The 17,708-nt window shown below is 38.1% G+C and overlaps 1 protein-coding gene across 1 annotated transcript in view; it reads left to right on the top strand.

Moving 5' to 3' along the window:
• Window positions 1–17,708, top strand: part of LOC124163852 (agrin-like) — a 195,468-nt gene that overhangs the window by 68,987 nt on the left and 108,773 nt on the right. The window contains exon 2 of the mRNA XM_046540955.1: window positions 7,279–7,545. Coding sequence (XP_046396911.1) covers window positions 7,279–7,545 — 267 coding nt within the window. The remainder of the gene's footprint in view (window positions 1–7,278; window positions 7,546–17,708) is intronic.

Below are 17,708 nucleotides of genomic sequence, written 5' to 3'. Positions count from 1 at the left end.
TATAATCAATAAATAAACCTTTGAAAATAAGATATGCCAAAAGTCATGTCTCTTATTTATAATTTATGTGACATTATATTCTTTTAATTTTTTATTGTAAAAAAACATTGTTATTAACTTTCATGCCTTCAGGTATCAATTTGATGTTATCATACTCATTCATAGCCCTGAAGAAGATATTGAAAATACATCGAAGAATTGTCAAACAATTTTGCATGCCATTCTTAAAACATTATATTTGCTATTTAATCACCTACTTTGGCATCCTGAGTTCCGAAAAAAATCTTCTAGCGCTCTGGTTGACACGTCAACGGCGCAGTGTAAGGATAGGCTGCGGTCTTGGCTCAAGTGCTTCCTTATGTTGAGAGCGCGAAGCCGTCTTTAATAGTAGATTTCGCACCCCGAATGTCTGGGAACGGTTCCTTTGACACCTTCTCCCTCTCTCCCTCTATATCTCTCTTCTTGAGGCCTTGTACCCTTGCATCCAACCCTAGTGGTTTCCCTTCTCTGCCGGAAGGTAGCGAGCCTTCCGGCCTGCCTTCCCTTTTCGCTGCTAGTATGGCCGAACTAATGCCCCTTAACCGCCCCTGAGCAGCCCTTTCACCGCGTCGCATCCAAGCATACCCATGTAAGGGCCGTGCGACTTGGAGGGTAAAGTTCCGTAAGAGTCGTGCGTGGCATAGAATAAAGGTGATGTATCCTTGTATAAGGTCTTTCCACAGATCGGTTGCCGAGTGATATACTTCATATCAATACATTTGCGTGGATGCAAATTCAAGCTTTATCCCCATTGATGATTGCCTAAGTCAATCGATGAACCTGTTCCGGAGAAATCAGCTTTTCCCTACCTGAATTTTAGATGTCAATTCAAATTTAATGCCGCGTTGCCATGTTGTGCTCCCTTTGGATGATTGCCTAAGTCAATCAAAGAACCGGCTCCGTAGACATTTTTAAAATTGTTCCCTAGTTAAATTTTCGCTTGGATTTCTTACATTTGGGCATATTCGCTTGAAGCGATTATTTTCCCGAGTAAATTATTCCATTAAAATATTAGGTGATATATTTTTTTCCTATGTTTACTTAAATTTTTGGTCTAAAATTAAATTTTGCTGGCCTCGGTCGTGGCGTGGCAAAGTACTCGCCAGCGAAACAAGAGGCTCGAGTCCCACCTGGGAAGGTTGTCTCTATCCAGTACATGATTGTTCTTGCGCTCGTAAATGTTATTTTCTTGAAAACTACGGTGAAAAAGGCCGAGGGGAGCTGTTTTCGGTGGCATGGGAATAAATGAGAAAAATAAAATTATTGATCCGCTTCCGTGTGCCCCCAGTCAAAATTATAAATTTTCTACGCAATCGGTATAATTAGGCACTACCAAATTCATTAATAAATGACGGCGGTGATATTTTTGATTGCATGAGCGTTTGCAGTTTTATACTTCGCAGCATGGGGAAGCTATGAGACTCTCAAGTCAATTTTAACTTCTCTAGGCAGTTAAAATCACAATGTCAACCCGTAGTAAGTATTTACTTAGAAATAGCACATATTTCTCCTTCATTTCAATTTAGTTTTAATTGCCACCGGAGGCTTTTTCTAGTTTATTTGATTTTTTGTTGTATTTATGAATATAAAAAATGTGGGAATCGCGCAGTTATTGACATAATTATCATAATGTTTTGATTGGAATTAATAAGGTAAATATTGTTAATAATGTTGTTTGTAGCAATAAAACGCGTAGAGTAAAAATAAAACTCGGTGGAAATATTTCTTTGTCCAATTGTACTAATATTAAGAACTTCCTCCGCATCGTGCCTAACACCGTACAATATATTGTTGATATTTATGTAAAATTATTTACTCTCTATTACTTCAATGGGAATACTTATATTTTGCTAATAAAACTCCCTTAAGGTGTATAAATAGTTATCCATGCAAGCATTTCTGCTATTTTTGATTCTCTGACACAATTTGTGGATATATTCAGAGATAGTACATTGGTGGAAGGAATTCGATGGGAGGTTGTCCATATGAGTTTCCACTGACAAATAAGAGTTTATCTGACACGAGCTAAAAGTCGCTCTCTGTGATGAATCTGCATACGAAGTTGTAATTTTTCCAGCAGTAACTTTGGTACACAAGGGTTTTTCAAATACTCCTATTCGTATTTAAGTATACCGGGACTAGCCACGGTGATTACTTTTACGGGAGTCACCCGCAATGCACAATTGTGCGAAAAATCCACAGAGAAAAAATCATTCGCCTTGACCGGGATTCGAACCCGGATCCCTCGATTTCCGGCCGAGTGCTTTAGCCAGTTAAGCTATCGAGGGATCCGGGTTCGAATCCCGGTCAAGGCGAATGATTTTTTCTCTGTGGATTTTTCGTACTCCTATTCGTATTTTTTACGAAACGAACATGCCCAGGAAACTCAGTCCTTAGGTACAGTTAGGCATGGTAGCCCACGGTCGAGTTCCCTTTAATTTATTTATTCAAAGTGGAAGAGTTAGCCAGAATTTCACTGTTAAATATAATATATTTATACTATAAGTAGCTAAAATGCATGCTAAAAAGGTAATTGAAGCATGCAGATGTATACTCTCACCGAATGTGTTCCTTCACGTTATCATAAGTATCCAAATGCGAAATACTTCTCAGTCTTACAATAGATGATAGTTCATACGTGCATAACTATGGATTATATCGGATGAAGAACTGACAATAGAAAGTTAAAGTTCATTAAAAATATGGGAGTACTTGAACATCAATCAGTAAGAAGCTATAATATCATCCCATATTATTGACTATATTCAGCTTTGAGCTTTTAACATATGTCCGTAATTATCTAAATTATTATAATTATGATTTTATATAAAATCTTTCTCTTTCGTTGGCATGAAATATTTACCGGGAAAAAGCAAATAAATGTGAGGCCATTCAAATAATATTGCGATTGTTTTTTGTTAAAAATTATGTCAATTTATATATCATTACAAAGATAGCAATACAAATCCTAGGGCAAATAGGAAGTTCATATTTAAGATAACGTAACGATCAACTGCTTTCTTTTCTTCAGTGAAAGAAAAAATACACTGCTAATATAGCAAAATATCTCTCACACTGCTTCAAGATTAGCAAAGAAAATTCTAAATCCTTTGCACTTGGGCTAATCATGCAAAACATATTTTATTTTTTCTTCCATACAACTGTAATCCCCCTCAAAAACAAGTTGTTTTTTACAGTAATTCAAATATCAGAATGTAAAATACTTCTTTTAAAGCGTGAAAATTGCAAGGAACATGGCAACCTGATTTGTTACAGGAAAACCGTAAAATTAAATCTAAATTCTATCCGAATGCATCGAATAAAACTTATAAGTCCTCATGTAGTTCGAATAGACTTGTAAAATTCATTTGGTCAACCATAAAATATTTAGTAAAGGTAATAATTTATCAATAACAGACTAATTGCTACTTCCACAATACATTCTCTTTAAATTTACATCACGTACAAGCATCAAGTTTCGATAAGGTAATATGGTTTCGATAAGGTAATATTTTTATGCTTGTGTGATAACTAACGGTAGTTAATATTTCAGTGCCTTTTATCAGAATTAATGACTGTTAATCATTGATCCTTTTGTAATCATAGGTTCAATAGTATTTTTCAAACCACTCCCCTTGCCAACATTTTGTTAATTTTGATTTCATATAATCAGGGCTACAGAAAATTTTTAAGCTAAGGTATGGCTGAAACTGTATTAACCCATTTCACTAATTTTACTGATAGAACATGAGCGTTTTCACGAATATTCTTCTACACCAAAATATATTTTATTTTCATTGATATTTATTTCCACACCACCAAAAACATCAGTACAGCAGGGTTTTGTAACAATCTTAATATTAAGTATATGTAAATTTGTAACCGACCCAAATGGAGCTCGAACTTGTGACCTTCGGTTCAGCAGCCGCCTCTGAGTCCGACATTCCGGCATCGGGAACCGAGCTAGGGCCTCCCAGATGAGAGTAGGGTATCCAAACCACTAGACGAACCGGAGATAAAAAGAAATACATCTGTATCATCAAAGCTACGACTGAGAATATTTTATTCCCATGCAGTTACTTACTCATAAGGGTTAAATTAATTTCATTAAAATATTGCGAGTAAATTAATATATTAGTTGTGGACCTTTGAAGCCAAGGAGTAGGTGTGTAGTTTTTAAAATTGTGGAGATATGTACAGATAATGGTTGGTGGGGCACACAATATTGTCTTGGCAACGACTCGACACTTTTGCCGCAACAGTATTATGTACCTCCAAAAGCCATTAGCTGCATCTACATCCAAATTTACAAAAAATTGCACTTGTACATCCTGGCTTCTACGGCCCTAAGCTGAAGTTTTCAGTTTCTTAGGAAAAGTATTATAATGAGTTAAATTTTTCATTTCCAACTGTTTATTCAAGAGGAGTGTTTCTTATGTTTCTCTAGTAAAACTCGTAGGAAGTAACTTGTGAGTTAATTTCGAAATGTTACCAAAAATGACGTAGAAGTTGTTTTACTGTCAAATTTGATGAAACTGAAATCGTTTCCATTCTCGGCCCCTATAGCAAAAGAGAAAAATAGATCATTACAGCAGAGATTGACGCACAGCGCATTTTCTCTTGCATAGATCAGTTTAGTGATCTTAGGTGACCTTGAATCAGTATTAACACTTGAGATCTCATCTGTAAACTTATACCTAACATTACAATCAAACTTTAGTTAACTTATTTCGCAAAATTCGTAAAAAAATCATCATATCTAATCAAACAAAGCCTCAGGCTAAGGTCGTGGATTCGTGACCTGGACATCATCACATGCTTTAGGAAATAGTATTCAATACCGAACCTAAAAACCACCATCAAAATTATGTTACATTGCAGGGAGTTCGGTATATTGACGTGAAAGTAGGGACAGATAAATATATTCAGACAAAACGAATGCAATAACGCCTATTTCTTCTATTTAGAGAAAATGCGCTTTAAAGCATGAGTAGGCCTTCCAAAAAAAAAGGAGTCAAGAGAAAGCTTTAACATGAATTTGAGACTGGATGCAAGCTATGCAGAACAATAAACGTGCATCAAATTTTAAATTGTTATAATTCCAATATCTGTGTTCTGAACCCTTCTTCTGTCTCTTCTGTGAACTAAGCTCTATGTTTTTACGGATTTAGGACACAATGATCCACGTGTCCACGTTCGCTTGTCATTCTGCCGAAGTTAACTCCTGCGGAATAACGCTGTCAGTCATTCGGTGTCCATGGAATCATTTTTCCCCCGAGAGTTATGCCCAGGATTAGTCTGCCTATGCTGCATGACACTCATGGTTTATCCCCTCCCATTTTTCCTAATTCCCACCGCGCGCCCTCTTGCTAGTCAATGTGCATTAATCACCTCACCACCAAACGCGTCCCGAAGCAAGCTACGTTTCACGACATAAGGGAATGCATGTTCGTTTACTTTTAACAGTTAACTTGTTACTCAACCCCTTTATATTGTTTTTTTCGGTGGTTTTGAAATAAAATAAAAATGTTTTGCTGTGGAAGCATATTCATAAATCGCACATGGTCTGTCAGGAACTTTAGTGTATCGTTAGATCGGTTTTAATCATGCTTTATTTTAAAAAGTTTCTCAATTTCCGATTATACGTTTCTTTCGTTAAAGATGTAATTAAGGATAATTTAATTTAGATAAGCAAATTGTATATTTCATTGTTCCATAATGGTTCCATGTCAATATTTAAAAATATTTACTACTCTTTAATTCGAAGTCAATTGGTGAACACAACAGCGTGATCTGTGGTCAAATTCATATATTTTTTCTATGGGAAAAACTGTCTTTCGACCGACATTCGAGCCTTGGACCTCTGTCTTTTCGGGATAGGACACAGACCACAACGCTATTCATGTTACTTAAATCTTATAGAAATTGCGTAGCCATGGGAATTAAGAAATTATTTTGCCCTTGATGTGATAGATTTTTGGATTGAAAAACTTTCTTAATGCAATTGGAAGCCTTGCGTGTTCTATAACTTTCATTACAAACGCTTCACTTGCATTAGTATCACATATTCTTAGGTTTTTATTTAAATGCTCCGCGGTTATGTATCGCTGAAATTGTAGTTGGCTAAAATTGCCAAGAGGTAAAAAGAATCTTGATAGCAAGATTTTCTGCGCAGTGGCACGGAAATCCAGATGTTCGTGAATCAATTATACAATTGAGTTTCTTCCCAGGGAATTAAATATGTAATTAAATTCGAGGCGAATGGAAGATTTTTTTAATCGTGCACTTCATTGCCTCTCCGCTTCCTAACGAGCACGCATAATTGTCAGTGAAATTCTTTCCTCAAGTCATCGGTAGTTGCACAAAGGTTAAGAAAAGACTTAGCTGTTTCACAAAATAAAATATATATTGTGAAACAGCTAAGTCTTTTCTTAGCATTTGTGCATCATGAAGGAGTTTCACCATGTTACGTCAACCACCATCGCATTCATCGGGAGTTGTTTACCAGTTTTCATTTATAATCAATCACTTAAATCCCATGAGCTTTTCGTCCTCATTCTTCATCGTCCAGGTTTCCGTGCCATATAGTGTGTATTCTACATTAACGTGACACGCGGTGTGCCACCTTTAGGATGTGTAGCAGGGTGAGAATTTTTGTCCAACTTACTCTGTTGCTTGATGGTGATACCACGCTCATACGTGCAACAACGTCTTGGTAGGGATAACACTCACCAAGCATTCACCATTCTTTCCACTATCTACGACATTAGTTTCTTTGACTCTGATTGGCACACACACAAAATTTAAGGCATGGAGGAAAGGTACCTACGGAGTGACTCTTTATGACTACTCTATGCTCTTTACCAAACTCTTAGTCGGAATTTACTATACCATTTACGCAACGGTATTCTGATAATTAACAATTTATCTTTGCACAACATTTTCCTTTTCGGCATATTTTGCCAATGAATTTCACAGTTTTGAGTGAGTTTAGAGCCTTGAGAACAGTCTTTTCTTTTCCACTATCACAATTTTATGTACAGATTACTGCATTTTTACCTCTTCCATTAATTTTAGACCCGTCCGCGACATTTACACAGCGTATTAAAACTTTTGCTAACGAAATTCTCAATCAATATCAATGTTTAGCATAGAAACCTGAGGACAACAGTCTCTTGTATTGTGTTACAACAATTTTATGTACTGATTCCTTCATTTTGCCTCTTCCATTAATTTCAGATCCGTGCGCGACAGTCACTTGTCCGGCGGGAGAGGTTTGTCAGCTGGACGGCGACCGCAGCGCCGTTTGCCGATGCGGCGGGGACGGCGGTTTGAGCGGCGTGACGGTGAGCGGGGGCAGCGGGGGCGGCGCCGGCTGCCCCCCGGACTTCAACCCCGTATGCGGCTCCGACGGGAAGACGTACGCCAACGAGTGCACGCTCAGGGTAGAGTCGTGCCGCACGCGAAGGCCTCTCCGCATCATTTACAGGGGAACTTGCAGCTCAGGTGAGTCCTCGCCCTCTGAACCTCACTTGTTTTTTTTTAGCCCACCATTGAAGACGATGAAGAATCTCAGAGAATTTAGATTTTCCCGGATATTAGATTTTCCCGACAGCTATTAGATCAGATATTAGACAGATATTTACATATATTAGATTTTCCCGGCATTTCAGGTGCAGAAAGGATTATCGGGTTCTCCACCGGGTAATTTGCTGCATGTCTCCCAAATCTCAGAGAAGTAATGAGAAAAAAAAATATTGCCCCCTAATATTATATTGACAGCTTACAACGCATGCTTCGATTGCTACACAATAGTCATCAAGTGAATGATGGATTAAATGAAATGATATAATGAAACAAATGTATAAAAAAGTAATGAGATAAACTAAATGAAAATAAAATTAGGGCTTCCCGCACCATTAGTGATACTTCTAAGGATAATTTCATCTAGATAAGCAAACTAAAATTTCAATTGCTTCATAGTAGATGCTCATATAAATTTTCATTACATTTTATTCTATTTTGATCTATTAGTCTCTTCTTTTTAATTAATTTAAAACTTTATTCTTCTCCTTTTTTATTTCACATTGTTGAAAAGATAATAAAATAAACTAAATAAAAATACTCTAAGATTTTGCCGGCGTATCAGGTGCAGAAAGGATTCTCGGGTTCTCCACCGGGTAATTGGCTGCATGTCTCCCAAATCTCAGAGAACCATCTACCAACGTTCCGGAGAACGGCTTGTTGTTCATCCTCTGGGGATCTTCTGTGTGCTGTCCTAAGGGGATCGTCTGAATGCGGTGTTCTGAACCACTTTAGATGAAGAATAAGTCATTGTTCTAAATTTCGACAGACATGCTGACAATTATCCCGTGGAGAACCCGAAAATCCTTTCTCAACCTCTGAGAAAGAATGCCAGCACAAATGGTTTATCACCATAACCATCATCATAATGGTAAACAATCGTAAGGCTTCCGGCGATATTTCCCTTGGGTATACCCGCGTCACAGTTTAAAATATTTATGTAGTACTATAGACAAAACTGCTAATATTTTAAATTGCGACTCGGAAGTGCCCAGAAGAAGATCGCTGGATATCTTGATCCGCAAAAGTTTGATCCATTCCTAAGGCTGCATGTTATACCGATGGGAAAATAACGACTGCCCACACAACGGAAGAAATAACGACTTTCCACAGAAGGAATTTTCCACGCAACTTAACTCAACCGTTTTCGACATTTACTGCGGAGGAATGGCACAGTTATTTTCGAAACTGATGGGTATGAATAAACGTTGAGTGGAAAATTACTATGTCGTTATTACCCTCACTATCATTACGAAATTCTACAAAGTTGAGCTAGGAGCCGTTGAATCATTACTGCATATAATAGTTTCGGGCTTAACTTTGTGAGAGCTTGACACATTCGTAATGAAAGGAAACTTCGTTTAAATTAACTTTTTCATTCAATAATCGGCCCGGGTTTCGACGAAGTAGTTCTACCTTCACCTGGGTAGCTTTAGCGTTTTATTTGGTGGTTGTAATGTCTGCGTATATAAACCTTCAGCTGAAGGTAGAGAGGGACAGAATATAGATGGGTTGAGATTAGTTGCTCGAGAAGGTTATGAAAATGGCCAAAATCGTTCTCGCAAGGAAAAAGTACGTGAATGGACAGGTTCTTACTCCGTTTATTTTTTCAATTGTTTGCATAAATTTCCTTCGTATTTCATGCACATAAAGTATCCCCACAAGGGTAGTGGTTCCTTCGCATTTAACATTTTTTTCTCTACCTTATGAATTTAGAGAAAGCTTCCCCCTTACGTTTTCCCAAGGCCGCCTTCACAAAAAGAACTGATCGGCTTACGTTGAAGATTCCTCATTATTTTTACCTCATTTACTGTCTTGTTTAGTGGCCATTTTTTTATCCGATGTATGTTTTTATCCTTTGAGTTCGCGGACAAAATCAATTATTGACCACCGATCTACAAATAGGATTAATGTAGTTCTCTAGGAGATAAATTTTCCCTAAAGTAAATCCGTTTTATTTTGCTTTTAATATTGGCTAGCCTCAGTAGAGTTTAATGCAGACTTATAAAGGTTTTCAGGGAGATTAAACGTATGAACTTTTCTGGGTCTTACCAGCGGGTAATAAAGTTGAAGGCAGTTGGTTGGGATTATTTTCAAGAGCCAAAATAGCCTTGGATTAATGGATGCCTCTGAAGTTTAAAGCACATAGCCCACAGGTAGTAAGGAGTATCGCGCGCACAGAAGTTGCTGTTCCCTGCAGAAATTCCATTTCTACGGTCTATAGCGTTGAAGGCAGTTTCTGGCGAGGTTTATCGCGCTAAGTGAACACATGACTCATAGGCTGGAACTGTTTGATGGGGAGTAATGGGATAAGGTTTGTCTGGATACACGGCGAGGGTGGAGTGCAATTTTATGTCTCCTGCGTTTGAAAGTGCCTTTGAGGCAGTGACGTAGGTAGGTAATGTTAGTGAGCTGGCTGGCTGGGTGAAGTTTGCGGAGAATTTATGCCGGCCTGCCGTCATGATCTGCCGCGAAAAGGCCACCTGAGGGACTCCCTGTAGGCCTTTGCTCCGAAGGTGACCTACTACTGTTTCCGTCAGAATGATGTCCTGTTGTATTTTACTCAATTCTATCATGGTCTGTCGGAAAAACTACCGGGCGATACCATCATAACTTCAACTTCATTTAAAATAATACTTTGACGCTTTTTTTAATACATACTTAAAAGTGCCGTATACAAAGTCCGCGTCGTTTGAAGTGAAGTAAATTCAGCAATGTGTTCCAATACACGAGTGAAGAAAAGAAATTGAATGAGTTTCATTGGACATGTTATAAAGGATGTAAAATAGAAGTAATACGTTCTTTGGGATACGAAATTTTGGGATTGTTGACTAGTAACAATGATGATTCATCGATACGAATTATTTCACATAACTGATACCTATAGGTATATCCTTTTATAAATTGCTTCTCTTCCACCATTCCAAAACATAATGAAGGCTTTCTTCCGCAATTTTCGAGTAAATGTAAACAGTCGTTTGAAGGGAAGTCATTAAACACTGTGTTCGAACATACGAGTGAAGAAAAGAAAAAGAGTAAGTTGCATAGGACAGATTTTAAATGAAGAAGAATAGGAATACATCGCTGTGAAAAGGCTAGCAGATAGAAGAGAGGAATGGAGAACCAATTTTAGGATTGTTGACTACCTAATTATGACGATGATTAAAAGGCACTACTTATTCGAAGTAGATAAATAGAGAAATATTTATTGTTCGGGAAAAATCCATAAGAAAAAAAAGTGATAGTAAATGACATAAATAAATGACAGTTTTCCAGCACATTTCATACAAGATAAATGATTACAATGATGACAAACCGACTTTTTTTATTTCTATGCATAACGTTATTCCATTTCATGGCATAACCAAAGCAAATGCATGGAATCTAACAAGTAAAAAAACGGCAAATGGAGGTATACCAGCCGAACTTGGTACAAATACAATCAAAAGTCACGTATTCCTAACTAAACAAGAAAAAAATGCTACAACAAAAAAAATTAACTATAATTACCAAAAACGCAGATTTGAAAAAATAAGAGCAACTAATGCTATTGCAGAGGCAGTAAATAATCATAATATTTTAGTACAAACGTTTAAAGAGATGTAGAATTTTTAACATCAGTTTGCATTTTATTAGAAATACGAAAGGCCGTAACAAGAAAAGATTTACTATAAACGGAACTAGGTAAATAGGTAACTGATAATCTTTTTACGAAATATTTATGTGGTAATTATCATGCTTATCATACTTGTTACGCAGTCAATTTTGGAACTCATTTTTAGCCAGTAGTCTGATAGCAAACCAAACATTAACAAAGGCTAACAACATAAATAAATCAGTCTTTAAATCACTGCCACACGAATCTTCTTTTCTTCTTTTACACCTAAACGACTTTTGCCCCAACGCCTCTTCCAAATTGATGTGGCTTGTAAAGCACTTTGCAAATATAGATTATATTTTTAGCTCGCAGGCGTTCTCTTTGATTCACTTCTCATAGTCTACTTGAATGGGCAAAGTCGTGGTTGGTATCTCCCAATTATTTTGCCGTTTTTTTCTATGGCTATCTAATTTCATAACCTTATTTCATATTTCCATGGGTTAAGAGTTTGCTCTCCAATGTTCAGTTTTTCACATAAACGTGCAAATTTATCTCCCCATTCAAACTCGTAGTAAACTCTCATTTTCCTCCCCTGAGCAATGTCCAACTTTCTCTTGCGTCCCCGCCCTCCCGGGATTGAGCAGCGCAATGCATTTCGAAGAGACATCTGAGCACGATCCTGCGAGGTGGAGTGGAGGGAGTCCCACCGTTCGCCGCAAACCTCTTGCGGGGAACGGAATAAGGAAGCTTCAGAAGAGGGAGAGAGAGAGACAGGAGTCTTCAATAGGAAGAAATCGGACGGAGATACAAAATTGAGAGCTTTAAAGGGAGATAGGTCGAAGTAAGGACGAACGAAGATCGCTGGACAAAATAGGGTTGTTTCCTTCATCAAAGAAAACGAAAGGCATTGATTGTGATTCGTAATTGTATTCACCCACCATTATTGTATTCATAATATAAAAATTATTTGGTTTTAGAAATCCCAGTTTAGACGAATGTTAATGGTCAATTTTAACCTCATTTGAAAAAGGCCAGATTGGCGCCCATGCGATGCCACTCCACGTGACGTCACAGGGACCCAGATGATATACGAGTAGTCAGGAGTTTTACATCATCTGATATTACCAATGCATGCTTGTAGCACAGAGCTCAGAGAAACATTTCTTAATAATCACCTATTGAAATTGCCTATGGTCGGAAAGATTCCTTCGTTTGTTAGGGTATTAATAATTCTTATTTAATCCCAGCGCTACCTGCTAGCAGGGTACTCTGCTACATGCCATCAGCCTGCATCGTAGCGGCGCTTATAGCCTCGCACCAAGGTGGCCTCACACGGCGGCAGCCGGAACCAGAATGACGTCACACGGGCTTTTCCCAGCATTCATACTTAGCCGTCGCGTATGAGGGTTCAAGGGGAACCCTCACACGCGACGGCGCGGCGGCGCCTCTTTCCTTTTCCCTTCCTCTCCAGCCCCTCCCCGGGTGATCGGGCGTATAAGGCACGGGCTTTGTTCCCGGCCGCGGTGTGTTGTATCATTGAAGGGTTCCCCTTGAACCCTCAAACTCTTAGCCGTCGTGTTTTCGCGCGCTTGAAATTTTTCACTTTTTTCATTTAATCACGAAAAATAGGTATCGTCATTTAAAAATCTAAAAGCGTGAAATACATATTCCAGGAATAATAATGTGTTTATTATTATGTTTATTAATTTTAATGTTTATTTTTTCTAATGTTTATTTTTTTATGTTTATTTGAATCTCATAATTTCTCTGACCCTTGCGTAATTTTTTGATGCATTATTTCAGCCATGCTAGTGATAAAAATTATGTCAAATATGTTTAAATGATGCATTCACGTTCAAAGTTCCAACTATTTTTTAATTTAAGCGTCATCAATTTTGAATACTGAATCCATAAGTGAAGATATTTTTGTTTAAACCAGCATCTTGTTATCTCGGATGCTCTATTCTTAACATTTCCCAGTATCAAAACTAGATTATCCCTTAACTTAAAAATATTGGTAATATCTTAAGGAGAAGAACAAAATGGACATCTTATTAGGATAGTAGGTAATTTTTTTGCAGTACTAGCATATGTCGGTCGAAACGTAAACCATATATGTTTTACTTACGAAGAAAAAAAAAGATGCAGGTTAACTGTAGAAAAATGAATTGAAATGTTACATATTTCTTTGAGAATTCATTGAATATCGGGTTCATTCCTAAATTTTGTTACCCATTAAGAAAATTTTGGGGTAAATTCTTCCTAATTGTGCTGTTTCATCGTCAATTTCACCAATCAAATTAGTTTGAAAATGAAATGGAGAAAAATAATTGGAGTCAATTTTATATTCTAAACTTGAAAAGGGCTAAGAATAACGATAGCCTCTCTTTAGGATATAATTATGAATCATATGCGTCCCAAAATATACCAAATTATTGATCACTGGTAAATTAATTAAGTATCACGACAATTCTTGCAAACGAGAAAAGATATAAAGAGTCATGTAGTCAGTCCCGCAGCGATGAAATTTACGTCATTTCCAAGGGAAAAATACCTCATATCGGAAATGTAACCAAGGGCCTTTGACTTTCCTGGACATTGTGCACTGCAGGCTACTTTATTATTCAAGATCTTGCATTTCCTTCACAATTTTAACAAGAGTCTTTGTAGTTGAACGTAGGTTCTTGAGGTCCATCGAGCATCGTGATGCGAGGGATGTAGGACTTCCAAGGAGCTTAAAGTAGTTGAGAGCCCCAAATATGAGCTAAACCCACGCTCGTATAGAAAATATGTATTCCTCTCGGCTATTTCTGCTAGTCTTTTCCAATTTGAATTCAACATTATTCCCAGTTTTTTAACTAAAGGTCTCCATGCGACTGTATTCGGTCTTATGAAGAATCTGAGGTCCGCGCGTGAATGCATATTGACCCGAAAGCCACCGAATTGACGCCACGATTTTTTTTTTAATTTTCAAAATGACGAGTGCACGACGCACCGTCACGTAAATTCCCATCTGCAATTCACTGAGCGTCCGTATGAAGCAATAAGGTACTCCGATTTTCCATTCCAGTGACCGGGGACGAGCAATACTTTCAATTGGACAAGTCAGCAATATCAAATCGAAATGCGCGCACTGGAATATATTCAGGGTGACTGTACGTTGGACCTGCGACGGACGAATATATGCATGCGACCTCAACAGATGATGAAACATTTTTTTATTTTTATTCCTTTCCATTCCGTATACTATCAAATATTCTTCTCCGCGACCAAGTGGAAGCGTTACGAGCTCGAAGGTTAAATTTTGTAGCGCTTATTTTATTTTCACAGCGCAGAAATCTTCCATTTCTTTTCCTCATTCGTGTTCGACCGCAGTGTTTAATTTCCTTCCCTTCAAACGACTATTTTCATTTGCACGGAAATTGCGGACGAAAACCTTTATCGTGTTTTTGAACAGTGAAAGAGAGGAAAAAAATACATTCCACTTATAAATATGGGCATATATAATACTCTCACGAATACAGGCTTCCAAAAATCTAGTTTAAATTTGCCATGGCAGTCTGGCTGTGTTCTGCCTGTGCTTTAATATTTTTATGCACTGTACCAGGTATGTAACATTTTACATAAACTAAATTACAAAAAATTTTATGATTCTTAGGGGAGAAAATCTATGCTTTTTCAAATGTTACTATCTTTTCTAGTGCCTACCGAAGAACGGCACTTTAGGATGTATTCATAATTTCCACATGAGATGAGTGTTGTATACATACCATGTTGCAATGTACACACTGGAACGGTAACATAGGACTGCTTTACGCGTGGAGGCTATGTATTTAATTTATAGCTTAAAAGATAATTTTGCATGACTTATAAAATTGAAAATTTATAGAAAATTACATGAATTTTTAAGAAGGGAAAGAATTCAATCGTCACCATTCAAATTTTTTTTATCTAATAGCATTTTTCACCCTAAAAACTTACGTATGCATGCAACTATGTTTTGATGTTGCGTATAACACTTATTCGGATTGTAGAAAGACTACATAAAAATGTAGACCAATTCTGTCATGCGCAATTCTTTTTTTTCCCTAAATACGATTTAACTTGATCAATAGAATATATCGTATGAAGAGGGTCTTATTATTCAATTCGATTCATTAAAAAGCTGCAACGAGCGAAGAGAAAGCGTTGCACAGCTTATGCATGAATTAGGCTAGAAACCGCTAGTGACTGGAGGCTACGTGCTGCGCATAGATTGCTGGAGCAATTAAGAAAAGGCATCTGTTAGAGCGAAACGGATATGTTATAACCGCACTATATTTCTTGGTCCGGCAGAAACGACAAATCAAAACAGATATTTTGCCGAAAAGATTAGAATAGAAAGTTCTTTCCCTAGTATAATAAAAGACTTATATAAGTGCTTGTTGAGAATTATTTCACGCATCTCCTTTGTTTTTCTCCCTTCCTCTTATCTTTGTCAACGGCTTAGCACTCCCCGCTACATGCCTATTGAGGCATTATGAAATCGATGGTCAGCGAGTTCACTTTGTGAAATGGTGACATGATAGATTAAAAAAAAAATCATTCTTATGTATCACACAGTATATATCAAAAATCTCAACCGGTTTTGACCTTTTCAGGTGATTATCAAGAGGTGAACTTCCTTTTCAATAAATACTGTGTGGAGTACGACAAACTTTATTTTTCAATCTATCACTATTGTGGTAGATTGAGGGTTAGTATTTAAATCTATTTTCACCTCGGTCTTTATCCTATTGAGTCCTCACGAGATATTTTCTATAATAAAACCCAGTAAAGAACGTCCCAACATTCCCATCCCATTATGTTAGTGGGCGTGCGGACGATTACTTTGACTCATATCGTGGATTTTACTCGGGAAATCCACCGGGTCAGGTTCTCCATCTCCATCTCATGCCCTGATGATGATGGACAATTCGTACATCGAAACGTCGGCCGAGATGGAGTTGGAGAACCTGACCCGGTGGAATTCCCGAGTAGCCTTCCACGATTCTATACGCCGGGAAAGCCTGCGATCGCGGGCCCCAGGCTTTTTTCACTTATTTCGTCAAGGCTATATATTTTGCCGAACACATAGCAGCAGAAATTATTTTTCTCTCTTTTATAAATGACTTAAGGTAACGATAGGTGAATTAGTAGGTGCTACACCAAAGTTTTTTCTCCTTCCTCTTTTTTTTGCTAACGGTGTTTTTAGGTAAGTGTCACGCCTACGGAGGCGACTTGCGGCTTAGTATTTAAATCTTTATTTCACCTAAGTCCTTGTCCTATTGAGTCACCAAAAAGATGTCTTATAATGGAAACCCAGGGAAGAACGTCCCAACATTACGATTCCTCCGTTATGTTAGTGGAGGGGCCGTAATGTTAGGACTCTTAGTACTTTGGCTCTTATCCCTTATTCCGCCGTGCTATGTATATATTGCCAAACAGATAGCAATAAGAATTATTTTTCTCTCCCATAATAAACGGCTTCAGTAAGCGCTTGGTTTACTAGTGCGCACGTCTCCTTCGTTTTTCTCCTCTCCATGTCCTCACACCACCCGTCACACTCCAATTGAGACAACTTGTGGCTTAGTGTTTAGATCAGGGGTCTTCAAGCTTTTTTGATGTGAGGGCCGAAAATCGATTTTACATCGTCAGGAGGGCCATAATGGTCCACGTAACCACGTTACCACCACCTCAATAAAAAATAAAACATATAATTTCAAAGTGCAATAATCTTTATGAGTTAAAAAAAGTTCAATAAAATTAATGTGATATTTGACATTGTTTATTTATGACGAGTTTGCCGATATATATTCTATATTGGTGGCGCGATACTATATTTTCTTTAGCCTCTAGGGGCCGCAAGAAATTAGCCATTGGGCCGCATGCGGCCCGGGGGCCACGGGTTGAAGACCGTTGATTTAAATCTTCATTTCACCTAAGTCCTTGTCCTATTGAGTCACCAAGAAGATATTTTCTATCATGAAAACGCAGTGAAGAACGTCCCAACATTACGGTCCCGCCATTATGTTAGTGGTGGCCGCGCGGGCCGCAGTACTTTGGCTCTTATCGCTTAATTCGCCGTGGCTAAAATTTTCGGGTCGGCCACTCCATCACGCTCCATGATGGAAGAAACGATTTGGAAGAGGCGGAACTTAATAAAAAGACTGCAGTGGGGAAGTAAAGGGGGGATTCGGAGGGAAACGGAAGCAAAGTCCCGGAGAGGAAGGCATTAAGGCTTTGGCCAATATTGGGAGGGAAGGCGTCGTACGTAATGGGAAAAAGGGAGGGATACGGTGGGCTCCTTCCAGCGTGCCCCTTCAGCCCCGACCACCGAGCCCCCACCGTAGATGTCGCCGCTGGAAGCCGATGAAGGATAATAACTCCGGACTCGGTCCATGGGATAGAGAATATTGAGTGCGTGAGGATGCTTGGAATAGGAGGAGGAATGGTCCTATATAATCCC

This window comes from Ischnura elegans, chromosome 8 (assembly GCF_921293095.1).
Source record: "Ischnura elegans chromosome 8, ioIscEleg1.1, whole genome shotgun sequence".
NCBI classification, from domain to species: domain Eukaryota; kingdom Metazoa; phylum Arthropoda; class Insecta; order Odonata; family Coenagrionidae; genus Ischnura; species Ischnura elegans.
The sequence above is the reverse complement of the archived record's forward strand: the minus strand, read 5'-3'. Positions and strand labels throughout refer to the sequence as shown.